Source organism: Oreochromis aureus, linkage group 19, assembly GCF_013358895.1.
Source record: "Oreochromis aureus strain Israel breed Guangdong linkage group 19, ZZ_aureus, whole genome shotgun sequence".
NCBI lineage: Eukaryota > Metazoa > Chordata > Actinopteri > Cichliformes > Cichlidae > Oreochromis > Oreochromis aureus.
This window is the reverse complement of record NC_052960.1, coordinates 25,123,097-25,136,809: the sequence shown is the minus strand read 5'-3', so window position 1 is coordinate 25,136,809 and position 13,713 is coordinate 25,123,097. Positions and strand designations below refer to the sequence as shown.

General features: G+C 39.4%; 1 protein-coding gene across 1 annotated transcript; it reads right to left on the bottom strand.

The window, feature by feature from the left end:
* Positions 1-2,304: 2,304 nt before the first annotated feature.
* On the bottom strand, positions 2,305-11,758 carry zfyve21 (zinc finger, FYVE domain containing 21). The gene is made up of 7 exons (XM_039603431.1): positions 11,558-11,758; positions 10,093-10,143; positions 8,516-8,684; positions 7,948-8,023; positions 7,526-7,617; positions 5,705-5,832; positions 2,305-5,081 (listed from the first exon to the last, which is right to left on the bottom strand). The coding sequence occupies exons 1-7, from the start codon at positions 11,681-11,683 to the stop codon at positions 5,046-5,048; spliced, it is 678 nt and encodes a 225-aa protein (XP_039459365.1). The 5' UTR covers positions 11,684-11,758; the 3' UTR covers positions 2,305-5,045.
* Between the last annotated feature and the right edge of the window lie 1,955 nt (positions 11,759-13,713).

Genomic DNA, 13,713 nt, shown 5'->3' with positions numbered 1-13,713 from the left:
TTGGTGACTTCCGAGTGCATGGACAATTTAAATATGTGCATGGATAAGTGTGTCATGGCCAAAGTGGCCACGGTTTAACCTGTAGCGCTTCAATAACTGAGATCTTGTCACTTGTGCTTCACAGTGCACAGACACATAGTTCTCCTGGCAACCACCAAACACAGAATCCAGACCAAAAAATTGTGATTTTTCACTCTAGAGAACAAATCTCCATTGCTTTAGTGTCCACTGGTGGCATGCTTTAAACAAGTGATTCTTAACCATTGAGGGCCGCAAAGAAATGTAGTTTTACACCTGTGGTCCACAAGGGCCACGGACATCATAAGTTATTAATTGAAAACACCAGGGACTACTGTTGTCATGAAAATCAGCTTGCAGTAAGCAAAATATATGGAGAAGTACAAGTACAACCCTGACTTCCTGAAGTATGAGTTTGTCAACGGAGGAAACGAGGCAGACCTGAGAGCCCAATATGTGGAGTGTGGACTAATCCTATCCAGCAAACCACTGAAGCCTTCGAAATTAAAATGGCATCTCGAAACCAAACATCCCACACTCGCAAGAAAGCTGGTGGAATATACTGTAAATGTGCTTTAAAAGCTAGACTTGTGGCACAGATTAAAAAAGTCTTTCACTATAGATCAGGATTTTATATGCCTGTAGCTGTACATATGTGCCGTGAGATGATTGAAGAGGCTGCTGCAAAGAAGCTACTGACCATCCTATGCTCAAACGACACCGTGAGCCACCGTATCATGGACATTGCCTTACACATACAACATGCTTCTGGAAAGAATAAAAAGTAGTCCATTTTTCTCTTTACAACTAGATGAGTCCTAGACTAGATGATCTAAGTGTGAAAACCATCAACTTCATTAAAAATAATGCTGTGAACTCCAGATGTTTTGCCAAGCTTTGTGAGGACAGGGAAGCAGATCATGTCTAGCTGCTCTGCCACAGTGAGGTGAGATGGCTTTCAAGAGGACTGGTCATAAAGCGTTTGTTTGAACTGACCAATGAGGTTCTCTTTTCTCACGGAGAAAAAAAAATCTCCTCTTGCACATTATTATGCCAACTCAAAGTTCACAGCTAATCTTGCCTACCTCTGTGACATTTTTTACTGCTGAACCAGCTGAGCATCTCACTTCAAGGGAGAAACAGCAACGTGTTCTATGTTGCTGACAAAGTTGAAGCTTTCAAAACGAAACTTGCTTTGTGGACTAAGAGAGCCCAGGAAAATAGGATGGACATGGTAAACTCCCCTCAGGTGAAGGTCATTGACTCTGTCCGTCAGCACCTTTCATAACTGACAGAGAAATTTGATGAATATTTTCCTGATGATCCCAGAAAAGGAAACGTGATTTTGGACCCTTTTTCTGTGGATCTCACTGAAAATGATGTTGATTTGCCCTCACATCTGGAATCCCAGCTTCTGGAAGTTTCCACCAAGAGCACTTTAAAGTTGTAGTGGGGCAAAGTTGACCTGTGCTCCTTCTGGATTGGTGTCTCAAAAGAGTACCCATGTCTGACACAGAGAGCTGTGAAAATCATTCTCCCATTCACAACTACATGTAGTGAGGAACATAAGTATTTGAACACCCTGCATTGTATCTGCAATATCTGAATGGGCCCCGGGCCACTTTGTAGTGGAAAAGTTGGGGCCCGAGACAAAAAAGGTTAAGAACCCCTGCTTTAAACCACTGCATCTTGCATTGCACTGGACGCAGCTGCTCAGCCATGGAAACTCAGTCCATGAAGCTCTCTGTTCTTGATCTAATCTGTTATTTGCCTCAGCTTATGCTATAACCTCGCCTTGTGATCTTATATGGCCTACCACTTCTTGGCTGTTGCTGTCATTCCCATTTGCTTCTACCACTCACAGTTGAGTTTGGAATATTTAGTAGGTAAGAAATTTCATGATTGGACTTGTTGCACAGATGGTCAACCTATCATGGTACCAAGCTGGAATTCATTGAGCTTCTTTCACAAATGTTTGTAGGAGCAGTCTGCATGCCTAGGTGCTTGGTTTTATACACCTGTGGCCATGGAAGTGATTGGAACACCTGAATTCAATGTTTTAGATGGGTGAGCGAATACTTCTGGCAATATAGCATCAATGGAGGAAAAATAATTCTCCCAGTATCTACCTCCAGGGATTAAGCAGGTAAACCAAACGTATGAATTTTACGAAGATTGATTTGAAGTTGGTTCAATGTAGAATGATGGCCTTGAAATCTTCTACCAGGTCAGCATTTCTTCACCTCATACAGGAATCCCATTTTCAAATAACAACATCACAGCAAATTTAAAAACACTGGACTTTATTAAAAGAAAAATCCATCAAAGGGATGCAGTTTAGCATTTTGAGCAAAATAAAAGATTTGATAGGGAATAATGAGTGGCCATAAAGTGCAGATACAAACACTGGTTGACTTGGTGATTTTAAATGTAGTGCGAACTTAAAATAAAATAATTACATTTTAAAAGAAAAGAGCTGCACATTGAGCCAACGACACAAAACTCAGTAGATGTGCATCTGTTTTCAACTGATTAAACTTGAACCAATTAGTTTCAGTTCAGAGTGTTACTGAGATTTTTAAAAAAAAAATTAACACAGAAGTAAAAAATAATGTGTATCCCATTAGTGCGCAACATGCGGTACTGGGGAAAAAAACATACATGACTAAAGATTGATGCTAATTTTTGTTGTTGACTGTGCAGTTATTAACATCTGTTTTCAACACCAGCAACTGTTGAATGAGAAAACTTTACACCCTGTCAATGTACAGCAATACTTCAAAGCAGGAACACACAAATGTCTCATACACAAACACTTCACTATCTTCTCTTCGAAGAACATGAAACCAAATAACAGCAACATTAATTCTCAGGTGAGTATAAAAATAACCTTTGTCACAAAGGGGTGTTGGGGTGGAGAATGTTTTTTTCACTGGAAGCGATAAAGTGGGGGGGAAAAAAAAAAAAGTCAGACATTTCACTAAATGTTAGCCCGTTCTGTGCTCTATTAAACCATTAATTTCTTTCCTCAAGCTTGGGGAAAAAGGAAGACACGCAGATGCCTGTAAAACTGCACCAAACTGTACTTGAAGTATTACAACATTAACAGCTGACGAGCTGCTGTGCGTTTAACGGACACGTTAACTCAGATGTAGACCGAAGCACACAGTTTAATTAAAGAGAACCTAAAAGTTAATTTTACTGACCATTTCCAGGGCTTTCCTCTGTACAGGAAGTTCATTTATTTGCCATCCGGTATATACGCCGCCTACAGTATGACGACCTGTTATTATTATATGCTCAAAGTTTGACAGTAAGTATCTGCCGCTGTGCTGAAGACCATGACATACACCTGAAAACGTGACTTTTTGTGTCACAATGCTCATGCTTATTACTTAATAAATGTTTTTAAGACAAACATAATGATTTTTATACAGCTTCATCCAAAGTTCCCCAAACTACCACCCAATTTAAACTGTTTTCACAGTAAAAATTGGGCTTTTCTGGGCACTAAAGCCGCATACTAAAACAGTCTAAAGTGGCCATTTAGTTTCAACTTCTTCAGAAACTTTTTTATTTTATTTTTTTTGTAAATAGAGTACTTTAGCATATAAATTTGGCTGCAACGCAAATGAAAATGATAGTTTTCTTGTGCTCAACACTTTAACAATTACGTCTTTGATTAGAATACCTAAGTAACAACCTGCTAACTGAAAGACCTGTCAATTCAACATGGCTGATGGATAGCTGAGATCTGACATCCTGTTTGTTGGTCTGCACAATAATGACAAAAATAAAGATTAAAAAAATGTTTTGGGGCTTTAGAGTAATGGCAAAAAGGAATATACAAGTATTACAAAAACTAGAGTCATACTTCAGCTTTAAAAATTATGCAAATACATACACAGCTTGTGCTAAAGTAGGAATATTCAGCAATATATTTTGTACAAAACTTTAATGCATGAAACTATATTTAAAGCATTTGTTTATGTCTTTGTGTGTATACTTCACTAGAATCAGTGAAAAGTTGAAGTTTTTAGACAAAAAGGCCTAAAGATGTACGACTGTGAATATTTGAAGCAGTTAATAACTGAAAAAGAAGATTTCACCTAAACTTTCAACATTTAAACGGAACTGTCACTGAAGGGAAAATCCACCATGTAATGTTACTTTCATATAAACTGGATGTAAGTCTGTGACGTTATTGGCATTTCAGGAACAACTGTGTTTGTTCAAACCTTTTCTTGTTATGAGATTACCAGAAATGAAGGACAGCTGAATCCTGAAGTGCCAGTAACATCACAAAAAGCTGCTTTTCTGTCTGCGATAAAGGATTTCAGGGTGGATTTGTCCTTCAAACTACTTGTGATGACGCTCTGTGTGGAAGATCTGGGTACTGCGGACAGTTCAATGACCAAGTCCCTACTTGGTTCTGTTAAGGTCACCCTAAGTAAACCTGCAAAGACACACTTTATCACTTCTCTTGTAGCAGCATAACAAAGTTATAATGTCACCATAATTCAACCATGGAAGATGGTTAATAAAAAAGGTGCAATGCCTCATTTTGTGACATGTTTAATGTTTTAAAAAATAAAATTAAAATCTAATGAATTCTGTAAATAATTTTAAATTGGCAAAAAAACAAAACAAACCTTCTTCTTCTTGTTATATTTTTGAGTAGAAATATTAATGCTGCATGCCCTGATTTATGAATTAACACAAAAGAGGATTAAATGAAGTCAATGTAAAATTATTTCTTTAAAAAAAAATTAAACAAATAGGTCCAAGCAGCGTACTTGTGGTAAACATTATGTACAAAGTACTGGTTATAGAGGTAATAAAAGTCATTTTTCATACAAACATTTGCAAAAATTACCATGAATAGAACTGGTATCAAGAACCAATGAGGAATCGGACAGATAAGCAGAAGAGGAAGTGGCCTTAATAATATCCAAAGGGTACCAAACCCGACTGAGATGGGTGCAAAACACTTGGGTGTGTGCTGCCTGGAGCTTCAGTTCTGGTCCTCACTGGTCTCGAGCTTCGTACAGCAGTTTGGCTGCCTGTTGGAAAGAACAGGCAGAAAAAAAGAGTTAGTTTCATAGTTTCAGAAATAAAAACGCTCTTGATTTCTTATTCCTTTGTCTCAACAAGCACACTACAGACCACATTCAGCTACAGTGTTGTGTGAGATTGATGGCTTTTTCAGCCAAAAAATAAAATGTAAAAACATGTTTAAAAAAAAAACAACAAAAAAACAAAAAACATAAACACTGTCCTGATGGGGGCGCCACAGGACAGGTTATGATGCTACATCTACCTTTCTAAACTTTGCTCCACACCAAAATATTCAGCTTACAGTAATAAATTCAAAACTTCACTTTCGATAAGCTTACGTTTGAGGCGATTATATGTGGGACTACAACCTGATGCATGAATCAAAACTCTTTTTTGATTGTTTTACTTATTATTTAGATGGTTGAATAAAGGACATAAAGCAGTATCTGTTGTAGGGAGGGACTCTTTTGTGTCCCTGACTTGATTTTATGCTGGCACAATTCTTTATTTCCAGCATAATAAGTCATTTTCACTCCTCTCCAACCATTTTTAGGCACTTTAAGTGGGCTGGGCAACTGTTACTTATCTGCACTGCATGGACCGTCTTAGGTGTCCTGCTTATTTTTACCTTGTGCATTGCAGCCAACCATAATGAGGCCACCTTCTTATCATCTGCTGCCTCCATGCGGAGCTGCTGGACATCCTGAGAGCCCATTGGCTTGTAATGGAGTAGCATTCCACTGGCTCTTGACCCTCCTACACACACACACACACACACACACACACATTAAAAAAAAAAATACTGAAAGACGTCCTCTGTCTGTTAAGTAAACTGTATTCTTTGAGTCAAACAACAAAAAAAGCAACTTTAAAAAAGGTCATTTTAGTATTTTTCATGTATACATCAAGTTGTACACACAGTCTTACACATGGAACAAATTAATTGGTATACAAATTAAGTCACTACATATTCTTTTTTTCCCCATGAAATCACAGTTCTGCTGAGCCTTGACACAAATCAACTGGAGCCTTTCAAATGAGATTTAACATATGTCAGAAACCAGAAGACTGGAAGCAGAAACAGACGACAGTTTTAAAACAATATAAGGCAAAGACTAATGGAAATGCACGCGACGACACTGATGATGAAATGATTTCATGCTCCAGTCAGGAAACATGCAACACTCGAGGTTCAGTGTCCCAAAAGCATCAAACTCATCTCTCTAATGGAAATCATCTTTATGAGCATTGTAGCATTCATCAACTCCTTCAGCTGAGGGGATTTTTCTATTAATAAGTGAAAACTCAAATTCTCTGGGTGCTTTCATAGCATGTTTGTGGCTGCTGTCCACCTGTTCTGTTAAGAGCTGTTAGGACACAAAGTCAAGCTATACACTTCCTGTACCTCACAGGCCTTTGTCGATGCATTTTTACAATCTGTCCAATCTGCCCCGATTGGTTTGCACCTTCTGCTGAAACTTTGCCCTCATGATTTATCTTTGTAATACACTTGAATCCTGATATGTCCATTGACCTTCGTTTGACGGAGCATTATGCAAAAGTTTCTTTACCATGGAAAGGATCCTGTGAACATTCACCGCTCACCAGTGTGTGGATTTGTTTTGCAGCTTTGGAACGATGACCTGTTTTACTTACATTTTAATGCAAATGCCGCACTTGAAATCAATTCTAAAGCTTTTCCTGCCCGGTTTGTGAAGAAATGATAAAGAAATAGCCCAAATGTATCCCTGAAAGACCTTCTGAGTGAACCATCTGATTACATTTGATTATTTTGGCGACTGACGAATGACTACTCATCAACTGATTTTCTGCCAAATGAATCGGTTAATCAGGCTGCTTAGGATATTAATCATGATCAGAGTAACATACTGAAATGTTTGGCATTTCAGTTTCCTCTGAGATGCTTCGGGGACCCAGAGATAAAAAAGGAATCGCAGATGTATCAGAGGCTCCATTTTCAGGCAGCTTCCTTGCAAACAAAGAAAGCTGATGTGGGAAACATGCAGAAATGCAGCGACATCAATGAGGAACTGTTGACAGACGGACACTGTAAAGCAAATGAAAGCTAACCTTCAGAGATAAAGTGACTGTCCAGTAGACTGGTGTAAGTGTGAATGTCATTCTCTGAGCCCAGAGGAAGAAGCGCCGGGCGGCCAAAGCCAAAGCAGCAGAGAAAAGAACGTGTGTTAGTTTAGAAAAAACAGAAATTTATCAGTTAGTGACAACATCTCGAGGAGGAAACGAGAGAAAGAAACAGATACAGAGAAAGGTGCTCAGAAAATTAAAACACACACACACACACACACACACACACACACACACACACACACACACACACACACACACACACACACACACACACACACACACACACACACACACACACACACACACTTACTTGTAACACATTTTTATTTCACACACTCACCTCCTGGACTTGTCCCATCTGTCAAAATCTGCATGCTGGAGATCCGAGACAGCTCAACCTCAAAGTGGCTTTCACCATCGAGGAACAGATATCTGACATTCAGGTCAGAGACAGACAGCTTACCAAAAACTGGTACAAATAAAACTGTTTAAAACTGAATTCAAATGCATTCCCCTTTTCCCCCCTCAAGGACAACTGTTAAAACCGAGGTACTTATTTGTTGTGTACAGATGTTATTTATGTTTCCTAAGACTGCAGCGGACACATTTGATCCTGTTCAGTTAGCAGCCTAATTTGCAGACGGAGACATTTCATAGGAGGGAAGAAAACAACGTGGCCAGATGTGACAGGTAGCTTTTTGTAATTCAGGTAAAGTAAGTATTTGGTATGTCAAGTATGTGTGGACTTAAAGAAGAGCTAACCTGTGGTTGTTGGAGAGGCGACACATCATGGTTTCAGACTTCTCCGACGTTCCCAAAGTGACAATGAAGGTGCCTCCTGTTACAGCGAACATAAACACATCTCATAAACACATTTCAGACACTAACAAAGACATCACGAGCGTGGAGAGTGAAAACCTGAGGACTGTTTCCAAGTCAGTGGCTCATTTATCAAACAGGAGGAGAAAAAGTATGGCAGTGTTTGCTGCTTTAGCTCTTCATCTTTGTCACTTTCTCTCCTTCATACTGAGCCTTTGATACAAACACACACAAACTCCAAACGTTCAGCCGGCTGTTCCTCTACACTCCAGGCTGCTGATGGATTTTTGATAAGGAGCCACACTGTTGCTGTGTATTTATAGCTGCACACTGTCCCACAATCAACAGGATTACCAGGAAAGGACTGATAAGATTAATTCACAAATTACTTTGATCATATTCCGGCTTTCTGCATGGAGTCAATGTGTCGAAACATGATTACAGGAAAACAAAACCCAGGCAGACGCGCTGGATTTAAGCCTTTTTTTAAAGTATAAGAGTGAGTTTTCACCTCCCAGAAGCACTTTGAGCTGCTTGTCGTAAAACTCCATCTCTTTCTGGGACACCAGGCTGCACTCGGCGCACTGCCGCACCGGATCAACAAAACACATGCGTTGCAGCGCCACTTTCTTACTGCAGCATTTATCACAGAAACATCGGCCACACCGCCGGCAGTGGTGCTGTGGGAGACAACACAAGACAGTCTGATTATCTGGCCGATTGTCAGGGTTAGGATGTCTGTGTTAGGCACTTTAGACGTTTTCAGGAAATCTCAAAACGATCTGGCTGAGCTACAGCACCGTTTCCAACCAATCAGAACTTCTATTACACCCCCAACTGTGTGCCTGACTCACTCTCAGTCACAGTATGTCTTACAGCAATACAGTGGATACAATTTAAACAAAACAAGTAGATATGATTTCATTTCTGATGAGGACAGCACTTTTTAAAATGGAAACAAAAGACATTATCTGCAAATTAGTAAACATGATAATAGGACAACTTTTTTTTATGTAACTTTAAACCACTATGGAGGATATCCTTATAGTAACTCTAAAGTTTTTAGTATAAAATGTGTTTAATGGTTTCAAATAACAGTTTCTAAACAATATAGAAGAGTCCACTTTCCTTGTTTTATTCTAGTATTATATTCTAGTTTGACTGCAGTGGAACACATTCGCTACTGTATTAATTTTTATAGTAACAGATCCCACTATTAATTAATAAACAAAGTTTATTATAACGTGTATAATGGATATTGTGCAGACTTTGATGGTACGAAGTTGTTACATCTATTAATGAGCAGTTTTTTTTATTATCAGAGCAATTTCCTGTAAATTTCCACATCACTGATTTTGGTGAGTCATATGTTACATTAGTTCCCAAATTTTTTGGCTTGCCTACAAATGTTGAGACCTCTGAGGCCTGGATAACAAATAAATAGAAGCCCTTGATTTCCTGAGGGATCCACCTCTGTGCTGGTGGGTTTCTGTTGCACTCTGAATAAGTGTGTCAGTTTTGGACAGAATGTGCTTTTTAATCAGAGACTTTGAGCTGATGAAGAAACACTTCTCAAGAAGAGTATAAGAGACTGAGGCAAAGCAAAACCACATCTGCTTCACTGCACTTTTAAAGAATCGGGAAGCTTAAAAATATCAAAACTGTGCTAAAACCTCAAGATAACCAAGACGTGAGGGATGCAGAGTACAGGACATGTGTAATTCAACACCTAGAAACTGACTTCAGGCAGCAGTCTAGAGCTGGCTCTGATGATGACAAAAGAGGCAAATATGGAAGACACTTGTAAGGGTGATTATTTTAACTCAGTAGATGTAAAATGAAATGGTGGCAGGAGGCTTACAGCGTTATGTCGGTGGACACTGGCAGGAAATATCAACACACGGCTCTGACTAAATGATCCAAGAAGGAGTAACTCATCTATGCATTCACAACACAAACTAAACGAAAGCCTCACATTGTTTAACAAAACATTTATACTAGACGCTGGTTTATCCACCATATGTTTTTCCAGTCTGACAGGAAGTCGAGATTTTTTGCAGCGTTCGCATTGTCAGAAACAAAACAGACCTTTCTTTTGATGAAGTCGAACTTGGTGTCGCACTGCATACATCTGGGGCACTGAAAGACGGGAAGAGTGGAAAAAACAGGATGTTACACAACATGCTGAGCTGGACAGCTTTCGGTTAAAGTACTGTTTTAAAGTTTTGCACAAGTATCATCAGCTAGTCAAGCCACAATAGATCTGCAGCTGTAAGTGTAAATAATAATAGTATAAAAATAGTATGTGTTAATGGCTCTTGTGTCTTATGGTCATTACTGACAAGTGGTAACTGTTCATTAAACCGTCAAACCTATGATTTATCACTGACAGATCAAAAGATATGGGTTTGTAATTAGTGCCAGGCTTGTTTTTTAATCCCTGCCCCTCTTATTAAAGATCTGAACGCTGAGCTCAGCAAATAGTAAATGATTAACTTCGCCGGTCTGGTCAAAGTGTCCCTGTGTGCAGCCGGAGTTTACATTTTCGCAAACAGACAGTCTTTGTGTGTCCTCCTGTAGTTTTACTGCACTGGCACACAGTGCAGTAAAACTACAGCCTTCGAGGCACGAAGGGCTAGCTCCTACTGCTGTTTAGCTAACCTACGTGCTGGTAGTCAAACACGCACACAACCAGAGGGGTTTCGTCACTCTGACGCTGACAAACGCTACAATTAAGTTTGCCGCTAGTCGTAGCTGTTAACTAGCTAACAAGCTCCGTTTGCTGCCAGGCTGGCCGTGACAGCCTGCAACGCCCAGTCCAGCGGCCAACTGCGATGTCCGGAGCGCCGTCAAGCTCGCCGCAGTCAGCAGGATGTAAGCCGGATGTAGAGCCGTTTCACTACAAAAAATAAAAGCCTATCACAGCGCAAATTAATCTGAAAAGCACTGATTAACAACTCTTAAAGTATAAAACAACAATAAATTTTTTAAAAAAAATATTTACTACGCCCAGCAGCTTAGATAAATATATCTGGACCTTGAACTATCGTTCAAATAAAAGCAGCTATTTAAACACATTGTGATTATCACTGATAACTTGAAACAGGGTCTTACATTTTGAAGCCCCAAACAATCAGTGTTCTAATGTAAAATGTAAATATTAGTTAATTTTGGATGTTTCCTTGTATTTTCCTTGTGAAAATAGTCCAGTGACTTTTGCTGTCAGGATTTTAAAAACAAAACAAAACAGCGCACTAAATTGTTTTTTTTCTCAAGTTATACTACAATGAATAAAATACAACATCATCAAAACTACAGCTAAAGCTACCACTAGACTCTTACTTTATTTGAGCACTTTGCTTTTTAAACGACAGGAGGAGACTAGCAGGACAAACACAAGCATTAGTAAGCGGCTTCAATTTTATTCCCACTAGTTTAACAGAGAGGTGATTTTATTTTGGAAACTACAACCGGAAAGCCTTAGTTAAGCTTCTCGTGTCTGCACGGCTGTGATCGCTTGTCGCTGTCAAACCAAATCCGACGCTTGTCTCACCTCTTTGTCCGGAACCCACTGCGGCTCGTCCAGCGAGAAAGGACTGCTAAAGGCGCCGTTTTCCGGAACCATGCGAAGGCCGCTGGGACTGCGGATGAGTTTCTTCCCGTCAGGAACTGAAGACATTTTCCTTCAGCGTGTGTTTCTCCTCTGTGTTCAGCAGAGTCTCCTTCGACCACAAAACTCTCATCTGGGCACACCCTTCAGAATGATTGACAGGCTGTTTAGCGAATCAGAGCACACATGTGAGATCACGTGTTTCTCTGGCAAAGTTGAGTGTTTTGGTTTCTGCAGCCCCTCCCATTAAAAATAAAGTAAACATATTAACTGCTGGTGGAAGGAGAAGTAAAACATGCGGAGTTTTTAAAACTAGCACTAAATTTAATACATGAAAGGTTGATAATGATTTGTGAAAAAAATTATAGTTATATATAGTTTACTTTGGACAACCATAATTTGAGCGGACATAAAAGAAGATTTGGCAAATTTAAAAAGTAAAAACCAACAACAGGTTTCTGCATAACTTGGTGAGCTGTGCTGAACAACAGTACCCTCTCATCACAGTTTCTGTTCTGTTACACATTATTACTCTGTAACGATACTTTAATTAAGATGATTACCAGCTTAGCAGAAGACTACAGGTAAGCTTTGGTTACACCAGGAACATTTACTTACTGTATACAGAAGACACAGAGCACAGTAGTTTTTCATATTAAACAACGACCTGGGCAGAGTTTACAGAGCTATTATGTGTGCTTAAAATAATTTCATGCTCCATTTAAAAACGTGTTTTAGAAGTCTTGTGATTTAGAAAAGGGACTACACTTTGGAGGCACTTTGTTGTGGACTGGTGCATGAAGATGGGGCTACACCGACATGATTTAACTCACGCTGTGTCAATATACAAGCGATGTGCAAACACTTTCCTACCACAGTTTATGCTTAAGTAGTCTTAAAATATATTATTCCTTACATGTTTTTCATGGCAGTCCTTTCTCTAGCAGTTGTCCTTTTTTCTCCCCAGACTCCCTATTCTCCTTATCACAGTTTTCATTTACTTCACACTGGGAAAACTCGTCTGCCTAAAACAAGCCGCCATGACTCTTCTTCTGATTGGCTGCCCCTTGCAAATGGAAGGTTTGAACAGCAGGTGGGTGGGGCTCCTGTGCTCACAGCAAGATATGCTCTTATACTACACCAAGAGAAGAGGGGGGATGGCCTCATTAAATGAACCTTTTGCTTGATGTTTAATATTAGCGTCCACTATTGTAACTGTATGTTACCAAATCAATTTCCTATACTGACTAGGGCTGCCACAAACGATTATTTTGATAGTCCACTAGTCACCGATTATTTCTGCGATTAGTCGACTAATCAGATCATGCATCCATTGGACGTAAAACATACAGTTTATTGCACCAGCATGCATCTGCTCTTATATAACTATCATTAGCTTACAGCTTTAAGTGTTTAAGGTATGTGCTACTGCTAACTAAAAATAAAGACAAGATGATAGTTTATTAAATTTTAATGACATTTGCAGATTGTTTCGGTGGAGTTTAATAAACTCAGCCGTCTGCTCCTTGCTATCTAAAATTTAACAGGACACCAGAGTATACTCTCGAGCATCTCACACTTCTGATAATCAGTTGTCTGCTTGACGTTTATTCAGCTGTGTAAAAACTATAACTTTTCTCAGCCAAACGGATTTACTCAGGAACAAATAAAATACTAAAAAAAAGCCAAACAATAACATTTTTAAGTTATCTAAGTGACTTATATTACATGTTTAACCTGAGTAGCGAAAGACAGCTGTGGGTTTGAAAACGATTTGCCGGGAGTCCGTTGTTCTCACAGGCTCTAGTGAGCCTTGAACCCTGGCTAACTATCGAGCTGGTGGGTAACAGGCGTCTCCAGCGTCGGAGTGCTTTTGAAAATACGTGGTGTCTTGATAAACTGAGCAGATATTTGAGGTTAAACAGCTACATTCTCGCCTGAAAATATGTTAAACGTTTATTTTGCGACCCAAAAAAAATAAGAGTAATATTAAAACTAACTAGCTGCCGCCATTGTTGACAACTGCGCTGGGCCGCGCTATGAATTCTGGGACACAGCTTCTTCTTCTTCGGGGTTTAACGGCAGCTGGCATCCTTACA

Bases quoted from the DNA above. Each gene is read 5' to 3' on its own strand.
- zfyve21 (XM_039603431.1), bottom strand. From the start codon at position 11,683: ATGTCTTCAGTTCCTGACGGGAAGAAACTCATCCGCAGTCCCAGCGGC. The intron at 10,144-11,557 runs GTGAGACAAGCG...CCCGTCTTTCAG, and splicing joins AGTGGGTTCCGGACAAAGAG to TGCCCCAGATGTATGCAGTG. The intron at 5,833-7,525 runs GTGAGTGTGTGA...GTGTGTGTGTAG, and splicing joins AGATGGGACAAGTCCAGGAG to GAGGGTCAAGAGCCAGTGGA.